At 40.3% G+C, this 14,959-nt stretch overlaps 2 protein-coding genes across 2 annotated transcripts in view; one reads left to right on the forward strand and one right to left on the reverse strand.

The window, feature by feature from the left end:
* Positions 1 to 6,509, forward strand: part of vstm4a (V-set and transmembrane domain containing 4a) — a 7,428-nt gene extending 919 nt beyond the window's left edge. The window contains exons 2-8 of the mRNA XM_020601845.1: positions 341 to 793; positions 3,757 to 3,810; positions 3,916 to 4,023; positions 4,148 to 4,181; positions 4,500 to 4,648; positions 5,232 to 5,296; positions 6,010 to 6,509. Coding sequence (XP_020457501.1) covers positions 341 to 793; positions 3,757 to 3,810; positions 3,916 to 4,023; positions 4,148 to 4,181; positions 4,500 to 4,648; positions 5,232 to 5,296; positions 6,010 to 6,162 — 1,016 coding nt within the window. The 3' untranslated portion in view covers positions 6,163 to 6,509. The remainder of the gene's footprint in view (positions 1 to 340; positions 794 to 3,756; positions 3,811 to 3,915; positions 4,024 to 4,147; positions 4,182 to 4,499; positions 4,649 to 5,231; positions 5,297 to 6,009) is intronic.
* A 984-nt stretch (positions 6,510 to 7,493) lies between these two features.
* Positions 7,494 to 14,959, reverse strand: part of wdfy4 (WDFY family member 4) — a 45,759-nt gene continuing 38,293 nt past the window's right edge. The window contains exons 56-66 of the mRNA XM_020601869.1: positions 14,810 to 14,959; positions 14,237 to 14,328; positions 12,817 to 13,026; positions 12,614 to 12,734; positions 11,211 to 11,368; positions 10,821 to 10,979; positions 10,566 to 10,745; positions 10,140 to 10,322; positions 9,629 to 9,716; positions 8,850 to 8,979; positions 7,494 to 8,593 (exon numbers count right to left, since the gene is read on the reverse strand). Of these exons, the coding sequence (XP_020457525.1) occupies positions 8,530 to 8,593; positions 8,850 to 8,979; positions 9,629 to 9,716; positions 10,140 to 10,322; positions 10,566 to 10,745; positions 10,821 to 10,979; positions 11,211 to 11,368; positions 12,614 to 12,734; positions 12,817 to 13,026; positions 14,237 to 14,328; positions 14,810 to 14,959 (1,535 nt within the window). The 3' untranslated portion in view covers positions 7,494 to 8,529. The remainder of the gene's footprint in view (positions 8,594 to 8,849; positions 8,980 to 9,628; positions 9,717 to 10,139; positions 10,323 to 10,565; positions 10,746 to 10,820; positions 10,980 to 11,210; positions 11,369 to 12,613; positions 12,735 to 12,816; positions 13,027 to 14,236; positions 14,329 to 14,809) is intronic.

A 14,959-nucleotide genomic window follows, 5' to 3' on the forward strand; every position in this document is an offset into this window, starting at 1 on the left:
CTCTTTCAAGCTATTACAAACTGAAAACCCACCCAGTGATGGAATGACATAAGTAGAACCAGTGAGTGTGCGAGCTCTAACAAATCCAAGTGGCCACTGTGGGTGTGTGTAAAACTTACTTTGTCTAAATGGTATAATTATATTTAATTAACATGAAAAAATAAACTTAGTCTTTTCCCAAGTGAGGAACATAACTAACTCTAGTTAATTAATTCAAATAGCAGGGAGCAGGAGTCACTCTGTGAATGTTCTTATGTTTGGGGAAAAAAGGTATTTAAAAGTGTGGTTTGATTTTACCATGTCATTTTATTGTCACCTGTACTGTCTGTGTCTTTTTCAGAGGTATGTGACGCCCTGAATGTGACAGTGACCCCTGGGCCTGTTATCACGGTAGCAGAAAAAGACAACCTGACACTGTCCTGCCTGGTTTCTCAGAGGAAGAGAAGCAGCAGTGTCCTCATTCTTCGCTGGTTCTTCTCTCCCCTTGCTGCTCCCACTCTCACACCTCCTCCTCCCCCTCCATCCCCCATTTCACCTCCATATGGGCCCTCTCAGGTCCTTATTGGGAAGATTGGTATGAAAAAAATGAAGCTGTATGGGAATTACACCCGTCGTTTCCCCCAGCCAAAGTTTCGCCTGTATGAGGAAACGGAGGGGAAGGACTACCGATTACGGGTTCTCAATGTTACAGGGATGGACCAGGGTTTCTACAGCTGCAGAGTTCAGGAGATCCACAAACACAGAAACACATGGAAAGCCTCATCCAATGGTACCAGCACCACACAGCTGACAGGTAACTAACGGTGTATTTATCACATTATCTGTGGACAAATCCAGGGCCCCATTTTGGCTATATTTGGTATTTTGGCTATATTTCTTTTTAAAATTAAACTCATTAGCAAAGTGGACAGGGGTGAGAGATCCTTTCTCAGCAAGCATCCTCCCTGCAGGAGTCTTTGAGCAATGTTAAAGCTCTACAGCATTGTTCCCTGGTGGAGGGCAAGCCAAACCCGAAGCAGCCATCAGGAGCCTTTACCTTTTGTCAGTGATATAACTTTTACTTAATTCACTTGGTGAGTAAGAAAAATTCTCTTATCATGTCATACACCACTGGCTTTTAATCTAGAACATTTCTACCTAAAAATTAAATGTTTTTGTGCAACCCTGGTCACTGACAAGATTGGATCAACTACAAAGAAGATTTACTTTGAAAATGTTTCCCATGGGAAACTCCTTTCCAAGGAATTCCCTTACAGCTGCACACATTTAGCTGAGGTATGCTGTCCATGTTATCTGTCAATGGAACTAACCAAATAAATAAAGAGTGACTATTTTTAATTATTAAAGGGCAACGGGCAAATAGAAATGTAGAAATTTATTTTCTAACTCTAGCTGCGCTATCCTCTGTTAGTAGTGCCTGAGCGTGTTTTAGCGTGACCCCCAATCCTCTGGCATTTCCATCTCAAAACAGTGAGCTCACACAGTTAAACCACACTCAACATCACTCTCTGTGTATGAGTGTGAGGAGTAAAGAGTGTCGCTGAGTTGGCTACGTTCAAAAAGTCTAACATACATGATGTCAGCATTCTGGGTTTACTTTTATACGAGCCTCAGGAGAAGGTTTAATGGAGAATTCAGTTTCAGTGGAAGTTATTTAGTCTGTACCATGGTTCCTGTAGAAACCATCAATAAACAACCTGAACAAATCTGGTTAAGAACTACTTTAAATCATGTGCAGCAATAAATATATCTTTATACAATACAATCTTAAATCTGATTTCATTAGAGTCATCACTGTGGGATGCAATGAATAGTGGTTCGATATAAATTTAAGATGATGCTATATCAAGCACTAGGTGAGGTTTCACCTGAGCCAGCTGCACAGTTTACTTTTCATTACGTTTATGCCAAAACAGCATAGAGGTTTGAGTCAGACGGAGCAGTCGGACAACGCCCTGCCCTACATTCAGGGCACTAACCCGCTAAGGAAACCACACACCTCAGGCATCTCTGAAATGCATGACCACAGAACCAGAAACACAAGAACTGACGTTATGAGGGTAAATAAAGATAAAACTAAGGTGTAATGTAACTACTGTATAATTTGGGGGAACCCCTCAGTCTGCAGGATTCAGTTTGCAGATCTCAGTCTAAAAAATACTTGATGGTTTTTGGTTCTTTATGAAAACCTGTGCAATAGTATTTAATTTGGTGTCAAGGAACCAGGAGTGAATGAGATTTGCCCTGAACGGCTGAAGGCTCTGGACACAGGCTGTCTTGGTTGATATACCTCTTCAGTGTCGCATAGAGGATGGGCACAGTGCCTGAGAACTTGCAGACTGGTGTGGTGGTTCCCATTTTTAATTATAGGGGTATCACACTACTCAGCCTCCCTGGGAAAGCATATGCCAGGGTGCTGGAAAGGAGACCCCGACCGACTGTCAAACCTCTGATTCAGGAGGCACAATGCAGATTTTGTCCTGGTCTTGGAACAGTGGACCAACTCTTTATTCTTGGAAGGTTACTGGAGGGATCTTGGGAGTTTACCCATCCAGTCTACATGTGCTTTGTGGACTCAGAGAAGGCCTAGGAGAGGGTCCCTCATGGGATTTTGTGGGAGGTACTTCGGGAGGATGGGAGAGCTAGCACCTCCAAATCTGAGGCCATGGTGCTCTGCTGGAAAATGGTGGACTGTTCCCTCTGGGTTGGGAGGGAGTTGCTGCCCCAAGTGAAAGAGTTTAAATATCTTGTGGTCTTGTTCATGAGTGAGGGTAAAATTGAGCATGACATTGACAGGTGAACAGGGGCAGCATCAGCAGTAATATGGACATTGTACCAGAAGGAGCTGAGCCGAACTTTACAATCTTTTTTACTACACTGATATTACTCTGTCTTTTGTAGTGAACAGCAGGTGAAGAAAATGCAATTTAATTTGCTGTCTAATAAAACATCACAAACTGGCCATCTATAATTAGTGTAGCATTGAATTAACACCTTTATGAGTCAACAAAATTGTACATTTAATATTTAGAAAAACGCTGTATTGCAGTGTTTTAATATTGCATTGCATTGTTGTAAACCCTGCCAGTTATGTCTATAATCAAACTTGGTTAAGTCTTGTTTCTTGGTCACAATACATAATTTAGAAAAAGCTGATGTGTGAACAACATTTACTGTAATTAAACAATTGCAGCAGTATCGTGTAATGCTACCTAACATGTATCTTCTCCTATCTGTAAAGCTGATTACTGTTACATCTGATTCAGTCATGGTTATGGTTTATACTTTTTGCTCACAACCCAAAAGTCATTGCATTGTTCCCTGACATTATTTAACTTGATATTCTGACTAATCAGCCAAGACAGAGACAAAGTAATTTATGTACATACTTCCTGTTCATTCTCCTTGCTAAATCTCCCTGACACAACTCATCATTTATTTGCATATACTGACAGCGACTTTGATACTCGTACTCTTTTCTCACTGGTAAGTGCACAGAGAAATGACCAAAAAAAAAAGTGTAGATGCGGCACAATGGGGAAACCCCCAAACACTGTCCAAAAAACACAATTTGTGTGGCTGTTGCAGACTCTCCCTTCAAGACACTGGTTTTGATATTTCTGGAGACCGCTGGAACTGTCTGCTGTCCTGGACTAGTGCCATCAGACAACAGCAACTTGCTTTTTTTTTTTTTTCTTTTTTCCTGGGCACAGTTTTCTATCCTCAATGTGTTATTTTGCTATTTTGTTTTTCCAGTGCACTTTACTCTTGATGATGCTAGCAGTGAAGGACTGTGGCATTTATTTGCAGGTACTGTTTTCATCTCTGGCCCTATTCTCTTTCACTTTACCATATACAGTTTTCATCATTTCGCTGTTCTGATACATTTTTCTGAGGTTTGTCTCTATTTTGTAGACATGTATCTGTGCGCTGTGGTCATCTGTTCACTGGGCCTGTTGTCCATTTTCCTATTCACTCTGGTTCTCACTTGCCAGTACTTTCATAGAAGACACAGGCTCAAAGGTAAAACTTTAATTTGTTTTCCAACAATAACCTGACATTTATAACTTTATGTTTCCTATTCAGTGACTTTGGATGACCTTGCTATTAAGTCAACATACTGTTTTTAATCTTTCTCTTTCCACAGTCAGTTACCTTTTGGTGAAGTGTCCAGAAAGCAGGTACAGTATGTTCTTGACTGAAAATAGCAATGAAACAAAAAATGCCAAACATTTGCCGTTTCAAGTTCCTCAAATAAAAGAATTTTATATTTTTCTTGTATTTATATTACTGTCACCTGAATATCTTTTATTTTGTGAACAGCTGGTCAGGGGGGAAAAGGGGTATTTGGCAATGTCACCCTGGAATTTAAAAACTTTTAACAAAATAATTAGCTAATGAATACCGGTTTGCCAAAGCCCAGATCCAAATGATTAATTTATCATTAAAAAAACTGTTACTTACAGCCTAGTGAAAACAATCTCCTCTGCTCCATACAGCTCAGGAGAGACGGTGACTAGCTCCAACAGTTTGTCCAGTTGCTCACCAAAGGCACAAAGGAAAGATACAAGACAAAAAACTGACAGAAGAGTAACAGTAACACCACCGAAACTACCAGAAGAACCACCACCGCACATACAAGCCAAAGGTATTCTGACAAAATTTGAATTCTTCAAAAATAAACCATCAGGTTAGTGATCCCCAACCCTTTTATGTGGAAGCTCCTCATCACAGGTAATAAGTTAAGAGCAGCCCTTGTCTTTCTGTGTGGAGTTTGATCATCTTCTCAAATTCCAAATACTCTCAAGGCATAACAGTCTCAAGGGGCTGAGAGAGGCTCCAGCTCCCTGTGACAGTACGAAAAGGAATTAATGGGTAAAGAAAACAACAGTAAATTAAGGTATCCAGCAAATATAAAAACTGAAAATGTTATAGTACTGCTAACATTATATAATTTCCATGGAAATAATGACAAAAAGACTGAGAATGAAACTTTATATTTATTTGGGTAAAATCCTGCTGAGTGCATTTTCTCCAGTAAAACAACACCGACTCTGAAAATGGCATGGCATGGAACTAAACTCTTATTTTTGTACTTGACTACACCTGGACTTGTTTAAATATAATGTAGCTGTGAAGGATGATTTTGACATCAACTACACAGATGTATTTGTGCATTTATTCCTTCTGGTTGTTGCTTTGTGCCAGTTAAGGGTGTCTCTGTTTTTCAGTGCCTGTCAGTGCAAAGAGACCTAGGAAGCCCAGAAGGTTAAAGACTCAGTTGAGATCTGCTGCTGTAAGTCACCCATGGGTCAATCACCCATACAAGCTCAGTTATTCTGATATATCCTGCTATTTATAAGATATGCAGTCAATATATCTGTTAAAAATATAGTCATCAAGATCTGGAAAATAATTTTTCTCATGCACAGAGTTGTTATTGAGATACATGCAAGAGGGGATTTATCTAATAACTGCATGATTGTCTACAGGAGTTTATTGTCATCTATTCATTCAGTTATGAGTTTGATAATTCTATTTAGCATTATTGCTTCTCAAACTATTTATTTAGAGGGGTTCACTGGTTTTATATCTATAATAAATGTGTCAAACAAGTATATAACCAAAGAAAACTACTCAAACTAAGGATCATCAGTATTTTTACTAATGCTGTTCTTGTGATTAGGTAATGAAATGGCTCTCCAGAGATGTGAGCATTTCTTTTGCACAAACATACTGATTTAATTAGTGCAGTTTGAAGGATCTGAGTCTGTTGGACAGAACTCCTATTCTACCAAATGTTTTCCAAATGCATTCAGTGTTCCAAGAGGTCCTGCTATCCATATAAACAAATACTTTCTGCAGCTGAGAAGAACTAAGATGATGTTTACCATGTCCTATTATCGTTCGCTGAAAAAGCTTTAGTACAGAAAAGATGCATGCATCTTTTCCCTTATCCCTAATCTAAATTCCTTCAACTTCCTCTCTCCCTATTCCTCCCTCCTCCAGCCTCAAGGATCACAGGAGGATAGTTTGACATACGCAGAACTGGAGCTGGTCAGACCGAGACCGGAGCCCACAGCATCCACCAGCTCCAACCCCACACCCTCCAGCCCAGACACTGTCTATGCTCAGATCCTCTTCCAGGAAAAACAGCTGTAAACACAGCAGCCTGGTACCTCCTGGTGAGGGCAGAGACTCAGCTTTCTAAACTGAGCAGTGGCATCACAAGGACTATATTTATGAACTATCAGTATGGTATTTAGCATTTGTTTTTTTGGCTGTAAGTACATGACAACTGTTAGTAAATGAGGGTTTTGTGTTTCCTTGGCACAGTTCCATTCCAGCACAGCAGTTTTGCATCTTATAATTCTGTTGTTTTTTTGGTTGGCATCGCTGGCCTGTTAGCCAGATGTTTCTAAGAATGCTCTTACTGTTAACTATTTAGTATAAACTCAGGAGGATCTGTGGAAAGAGACTTGTCCAGGCTTTCTTACTGGAGTGTCAGAAGGTGCTGTTAACTCAGTTTTTTAAACGCATTTATAATTACAGTACTAATACACCAAATTAATAAATATATGCCTGAGTCTGACATTCGAGGAGGATAGTCTCTGATCATAAAAATACTGTTATAAATTATCTCTATATGGATTGCACTTTGTCAGATTTGCCCATAATTTGACCGAGATAACAAGCAAAAAGCAGACAAAGACAGAAAAAAAACCCTCCACAATATTAAAAACAGCTGTAGTGTAATATACACAGCACGCAGCACTCCTGCTTTTGATCTCAAAGTCCTTTCAACATGGCACAAACATAACGAGTAAATATCAATCCTGGAAGCAACAGACATTATGCTCAAGTACCCAGGAAAGGTGAAGGGTGTAGGAAGGGTGTAGGCCATTTTGTGAAGGTCAGTGTGTGAAAAATGGGATGAGGACAGAAGTGCATGGAGAGAGATGGTGATTCACATCCACACCATTCTCTCTGCGAGTGGGAGAGATGGAGAGAGGGAGAGAGAGAGAGAGAGAGAGAGAGAGAGAGGCCATCGTTCCCCACAGCTCAGACTCACTGACTAGGATGAACCCATTAATGACTACATTTATTCAAATTAGACTAATTGTAATCATGGTTAATAATTAGTTTTACAGTGCATTATAATTGGGTTAGGCTACAAGATGGTTCTGCCTAGGTGCAATAATTTATTTGATTTAATTATTCTGATGAACCCAGTGGTTTGACATTTCGTATCATAAAACCAGTGGTGTAGAGAGAATGGAGATGGCTGTTGTCTTTAGAGAAGGTCATTGCTTGCTCTCTGGGAAAATTATGAGGACTATTTTCCACTCTATTAAGCCACTCCACTTAGCACAATTAGCCACTCACACAAAGGTTAAAGAGAGAGACCTCTTCCTTCATAACAGAGAACAATGGTGCATGTGCATGAGAAAGCAAGTGAGAGACAGAAAGAGAACAAACCTCCACAATCTAAAATCATTTAAAATGGTTAACGTATTTATTAAACTGCCAGTCTTGTACTTTTACACTGAAAGATTAAGATCAGTGTTTACAAAGGGTTAAGTTTCATACCATCTTTCTTCAGATGGGTCAGATTTACCCAGGAGAGTGTGGTCGAGGCCCTGCAGTGATTACAAGGATTGAATAATCTAATGTGGCTAAACAGGCAAATCTGTCCTTGGTTAACCATAAACGTACCGACAAAAAGCTGTGACAAGCAGAAACGATACATCAGCAAGACCGGAAACACATTTCACATCAACAACAACAACACATACGCTCGACATGACACAATAAACTTGGGGAGGACAATTGTACAAGCTTAAAAAAAAAAAAAGTTAAAAAATCTGTCAAATACTCATGAATGCCACATTACAAAGCAAATTGAAAACACATGAAGAAGAACAAAGGAAGGCCAGTAAACTATTCACAACTAACTAAACATCCTGAATTATTCAAACCACAAACATTTACCAAAACACAACACTACAACCCTCAGAGCATGACAGGCCGACATGAGTGCAGACCGCTGTTTTTACATGTGTGTGTGAGAGCTCTATAGCACTATTTAAGATGCATTTATTTATTTGCTTATTTCTTTATTTCTCTCGTCCAAATTCACCCATCAGTTCTACAGCATTTTAGGCACGATCCTTCATGAGGAAATGGAAAAAAAAAAAACTAATTTCACTAATATTCAAAAGCACAGAGACACCACAGGAGCTTTAGAAAATCTGCTCTGAATAGTTTTATTCAAATTTGTTTACACTCAGTATGTACACAGACAAATACATTATTAAATACTTATGCAGAAGGTAAAACATTCTACATTGTCTGATATGTAAGTGCACCAAATATTCATCACTACTCTCCCTGAATGCACACACAGGACAGCTGAAATCAGCACTTCTTGCTGGTGTCAGACCTGACACACTGATGGATTTTGTATGCAGTTCTTTGATAAAGGTTGTGTTCAAATGGTGGCTGGGGGCATGACTGTGGTGTCACCCCTCACTCACACGTCCAGGTAAAACCTCTGCCCCAGGCATCACCTGTCAACAGGGTAGCATGGTTCCTACACAAGAAAAATAATGTAGATGCATAACACACACAAGATACAATGAAGTATATATGAGTCAAAGTTGGTAAGAATTACTCCAAGTTAGCTCTGAGTTAGTCCACACTACAGGATTAGTATCAAAACACTCATCAATTAAACTATAGCAAAATTGTTTGTCCCCTCTAAAGTTAAATATGGTTTGAAATGACTGAGTAGAGATGAGACTAAATCTCACCTCTCTTTGATGTGAGTGGTTGCATGCTTACTGTACCTGGACATGGCCAGAGCTGTGATAGCCGGATCATTCTTGTAGCGGCGTTGTGACACAGCCCGACTCCTGTTCAGCTCTTGACATAACACCAACTGTCTCTCCCAAGCTTTTACCCGGCATGAACTTTTCACTGTGGATAGATCAACCTTCATTTATTACTGAATCACAGGGCAGGTGCCCGGCCTGTCTGTAACCCTGACCCTGTGGTCCTCAGAAAAAAAATTTAAATGTGCATTAACACATCTGCAGTTTATCTGCGGTCAGCGGGTTGTTAAAGGGAGAAAAATCCCTAGAATATAAATGTTTCACTGTTACGTAAAGGCTTGTCTCGATGTAATTTGCCAAGCATAATACTCCTATGAGGTGACGCGAGGCTGTAACCAACGTATGCCAAATTGGATCTGGGTATTATTGCTTTCTAAATTATACACGCACACACACGTCAGCAGAATTACTCATCAGTGTTTACTGCCTCTATGTTTAATAACTTTATAACAACATAATTCCTGCTAGCCCTAATGCTAGTGAGAGATGGGGTAAGCATTACCGGCTCTCATCTGGAAACCATGCTGTCTAGCTCTGAGATGAGTGGTTAAAAATAATCATCTCACACTTTATCTAATTAGATAGCAATGGGTGTCTTTTGGAGCACGAAACTCTTTGTGCAGCTGCATATTAGTCAGTCTCACAGTTGTGCTAAAGTCAGCCATTCCCATCATCTGTGTTATTATAAATACAATACCTACATACACATCCCATCCTACTGCCAGTAACATTACCGTCTCTCTCTGTTTGGTCTTGCCCTGGGGACACAGGCTCTTCTGGAGGGCCAGGTAATTGTGTTCTGGTGTACTCCGTCTTCCATATCTGTATGAGAGACACATAACAAGTAGCAAAATCAGACATAATTCAACATAATAACAAAACACACTCACATACACACCAGCACACATACACCCCCCAACAACTCAAAGAAATAATAAAGTAATAATACCATTTTTTGTGTGTTGTGCATGTGACATGGGCACCTACTCCCAAGAGGAGCCCAATTTAGAGTTTGCAGCTTTGATTGCACAGAGGCAGCATATGGTTATATTAATCCTGAGCAAAAACAGTCACACACGCACAAAACCTGTATGCTATTATTAATGCGTGATGGACATCCAGGCTGCTAATTGCGAGGCTAATACCAAAGTAATGACTACCAGAGTTGAATACTGTACTTTATATACAAACATTCTTCCACAGTAAATATCACTTATTACACTCACTCAAAAAAAAAACCCTCACCCGTGTGATGCCATCTGCACAGCCAGTGACAATGACATTCCTGGAGTCCCACTCCTGTCGCTGTGTGAAGCTCACACACATGATGTCTCCCTGAGGCCCACAGGAAGTATCAGTGCAGGCCAGCAGCTGCCCCTTCATGGTCCACAGGTAGAGTTGAGGCCCTGCACATGATGCAATCTCACCCTTGAACAGAGTAATGTGGTGTTGAAGCTCATATGCCACAGATGCACAAAGAGGCACAACAAAGCAAAACACACACGAGGAGGATATGCATGCTGTCAACAGTGAGAATCCTCCCTTCCTCATGGTGTGAACTGAATCACAGGGAACAACATGACAGTGAAAATATTACAAAGAATTGAAGAAAGAGATTCTGAGAGAAGGGCAGGAAGAGAATTACTGAGATGATCAAGAAGGGGGACATACAGTGAGCTCATTGATGGCCAGCGCAGAGATGCTGCTTGTGTGTCCTGTTAATTGTGTGATGTAGCTTCTCTCCTCCATGTCCCACAGGATACAGGTGAGATCCCGGGAGCCACTTACTATCACACTGTGGACCTCAGACACAGCCAGGCATGTGACAGAATCTGTGTGACCATATAAGGGCTAAGACAAAAATTCAAGTCAGTGTTATTCTCAATGTGAATATATGTGTGTGTACTGATAAACAGACCGACCAACCTGTTTGAGCTTCATGTGAATGAGTTTGTCCTTGCTGACTGCTACATCCCACACACACACCACAGTGCTGGTCCCTGCAGTGATGATGGTCGTCGGGTTGGGACAGGCAGCACACAACGTCTCACCCCAGTCACACAAACTCTCACACACAGCAAAAATCTAGAGATATACAGATGCAAGCAGACCAATTGTGCCACTGTGATTATTTGTGCGAGAGTGTTTATGAAAATGTTTTAGCAGTTTAGCATATTTAATACTTGGTCATGAATTATGTCCTGCACGGGAAACTTCAGTTGTTTCATTTCAGTGTGATTTATGTTACTGGGTGGAGTTAGAAGGTTGTATAACATTGAAGGCATAGCTGATCTGCTGAGATCTCCAAATACATACCTTATCTGTGGCGTAGTTTCCGAAAGCACAGCTGTTGTCAGGGAAGCCCCAGCTGAAGAAACAGGTCGACACAGGAGACAAGAGGAGCCGGTTTCTTTCCAGGACCACAACCTCTTTCTCCAGACAGAGTATCTGACCCACCAGGCCTCTCGGCAGCTCTGTAGAGGGGTGTACAGTGCTTTTCATGAGTGTGGCTCCATGAGCAAAAAGTTAGAGAAAATTTACACCATATGAACCAATAAAAACAGATGGTATAAAAAAAAAAAGGAGAAAAAGTGACCTCATTCTGCTTTTGAGTGTACCTAAATAAACCTGGCTGACCAAATAAATGTAATGGCTTTTCAAAAACATCACATTAAAGAGTCCGGTAGCTCAGTAAACTTGTAAAGAATTTCATTAAATTGACCACAGAAAACTGGCCAATTAAAACAGCTATTCCCAGGTTACAACAAGCTGAGGCTTTGTCCTAAGGGGACACCTGCATCCTGGACAGTATAAGTTGTATGTGCATGTGTGTATGTGGCAGTGAGAGAGGCTGTAATTGTGCCTATAATTGACCTATTCATGCAGGAACAGGCAGAAATCATTATATCCTATCGCCAGTTCTGCCTTTGAAATCCCCAGAAAGACGTTGTGTCTGCCTCAGTCTTAGCGTTCCACCTCCTATTCATCTCTATCTGCTTATTGATCAGATCAGACACTCTAAGATTTAATATGAAATGTAATATGCAGGAATCTCTCCCAGAGCATTCACAGATTCATCTCCTCTCTCTCAGTGGGCCTATAGGGATATTCAGATTATTAAGTAGGGCTCAGTGGAAGAGTCATTTCCATATTGTAGCTCTAACAGATAGCTTCTGTTCCATAGTGTAAATTAATCTATAGATGGTCTTGCTCCATTTCAATCATTCCCTTGAGACATTGGCATATCTTGTATATAATAATTGACATCAATCAGTGTGAAATAAAATAAAGATGAAACAATGGCTATAATTGATTGAGTTTACTCAGCAGAAAACAGCTTTGTTGATTCAGTCATTTAGAAATATTCGTCTGTTTATAAGGCTATAATATGCAGCTTTTATTTTATACTTAGCATAGCATAAACACTGGAAATGGCCAGCTATCCTGGTTTTCTCCAAAGGTTTAAAAAAGATTAATTATATTTTTTGTGTGTGTGTGTGTGTGTGTGCGCACAAATCGGAGTGTAAAAACTTACTAGCTATGTCTTTGTACTAAGCTAAGCTAACTGATCCCATGCTATAGCTTCTTATACAGGCACAGACATGAATGTGGCAGTAACTGTCTCATCTAACTTTTGACAAGAAAACAGAAAGAGCACATTTTGAACAAGTTCTTTAAGATTAAGATACTGTAGCTCATCTGTTACTGATAAGATCTACCTCTGAATGGCTGCGCAGAGGACTTCAGTTTATCCAGCTTGAAGAAAAATGGAGTTGGTTGGGGTGGTGATGATCCTTCTTTCTTAGAGCCACTGCGAGGTGGATGCGGTTTGGTGAAAAGCTATTGGAAAGACACAGATGACTCACAAAGATTTTTTTTTAAACACACCAATGTACAGAAACTTTCCTGCATCTCTCTTTACCTGTTTGGGAACCTGGCCAAAGTTGCTGACATAGCCCAAGACTGTGCTTCTTACGAGGGGGTCCTTAATAACCTGTCGGCCTCTCTTGGCATAGAAGTAAGGATGGAACGTGTTGACACTTTCTACAGCAGCTGGACCTTGTTGCCGATACCCGAAAATGAGATCAATCCACAGGTGGAGGTGGGAACTCACATAGTCACTTTCCAAGGCCTATACAGTGCAGGAGATTGTTGCACAAAGTAAGACCACCTGGCCAAGTAATATTGCAAAACTACTATACAGTACATGCATTGTGCAGTCTTAAAAGAAGGTAGTGTGTAGTTTCTTCTTGTTATTACAGTGGGACCAAAACCATCAGTCAAACTGTTTACTGTATATGAGAGTTTAGAAACAAGAAACTTCTGAGAATACACAACCAATCAAATTATTCAGGTATGGAATGATTTCTTCCAAAAGTTAATTTAGAATTCAAGAACAGCAGGAAGCTGCACAGCTGTGTTGTAAGCACATCTTCATGTTAAAATTAAAGAATGATTTGGGTAGAATTAGCCTGAGATTGGTTTTTAAGAGTTAATAAGGAAAAGTAGGCATAAGGACCAACCGTATACTTGTACACTATTGTAATAAAGCCACCCTGGAATAACAGAAAACTGAAGAAAAAAAAATCATAAAGCTATATTGTCCTGAGTTAATTTGTCTATTGAAGAAAAAAGAAAAAAAAAAAAACAATCTTCCAAAGTCACTAATTTTATGAGAATGGTAGGCAATATGAGTAGTTCAGTAGATTACAGAGTGATAACCATCATTGGTGCCCCAGGATTGGAAAAGGGAGGGTCACACTGTAAAAATCCAACCAACAGAGAGAAACAGAGCAGGGCTATACAATTACCCCACAGAGGGTAACAGAAGAAGGAGCTGAGAAAAGCGCAAGAACATTCAGTCATTAACCAGCTGGCAGGAAGAATGGCATTATGAAAAAAAGAGAGAGTCCTGTGCCTGCCCTGGACAGTGTTAAATGGGCCTGTTGTCTTTCATTGTCTGTTGTCTACACAGCGGATGCATTTCTTGATAAGAAAAATAACTGGTCTTTGTATATGACAACAGTCAGTACTAAAAGAATTTAACGGACCCAAACTCAGGGAAACAAGATGGACTTTAGAGAATATAATGAATAAGATCAGTCTCCTACACTGTGGTAGAAAGAGTGAAGACAAACGGATGAGCTGCAACAACACTGCTATAGTTCTACTCTTACAGTGGATAGTTGTTTTAGATAAGAAAACAGTGCATCTTTGGTGTACAGATAGTACATCAGCTAGTACTGATATTATTAGGTCTTATGGGAAACGTTTCTGTATGTAATAAACCAGACCGGCCAACTGTAACAGACAGGCCTGGTGAGATCAGGTGGGTCACTGACCTCTCGATGGATTCTAATGAACTCCTGGGGGTCACCTTTGGCCCAAGGAGGCAGTTCCACATCTCCCAGAGTGGTACCATCCTCCATACAGCCTAGAGAGATATGGATATACAGTACATACAACATGCTTGGTCACATCACTGTGTGTCATCATTTGAAGGAGTTTAAAGATACCTTGTGGAGTTTTCTGCCACTGGTGCCACTATGAAGCAACATTTTGATGAGTGGCTCCCTGGTGTTGTTTGTGTGTCATTCCTGTGCTCTACTAGCACACACACAATACCTTTAGAGGATAAGGCTGGTGATGGTGTATGTTTTTTGGGGTTTTTTTTGTAATTAAATTCCATGGAAAGACCAAACCACACATCTCCACTGTTGTCCAGAAATGGTTAAAAACACAGATACTGATAAACAGACCAGTGTGTTGTCAGTTTTGGTCTTTTCACGATATTCAACAGTGAGAAAAATACAGACTGCTACCCCCTAATCCTTAGATGACACATGTACAAGGAAATGAAAATTCACACTTTCAGTGACTCATTTGGAAACATAGAAGATTATATTGAGCCTGACCCAGTTGGATGTGATTACAGTTGAGCAGGAAATCAGGCAGGTAGAAGAATTCTGGGATCAGCTCTCTGACGTCTCCCATGTTGTCTCTGGAGGCCGACTCCCACTCCTTCTTCACACTGTAAAACATCCGCTCTGGGATATCAAACCCTC

This window comes from Monopterus albus, unplaced genomic scaffold (genome assembly GCF_001952655.1).
Source record: "Monopterus albus unplaced genomic scaffold, M_albus_1.0 scaffold52.1, whole genome shotgun sequence".
Lineage (NCBI taxonomy): Eukaryota > Metazoa > Chordata > Actinopteri > Synbranchiformes > Synbranchidae > Monopterus > Monopterus albus.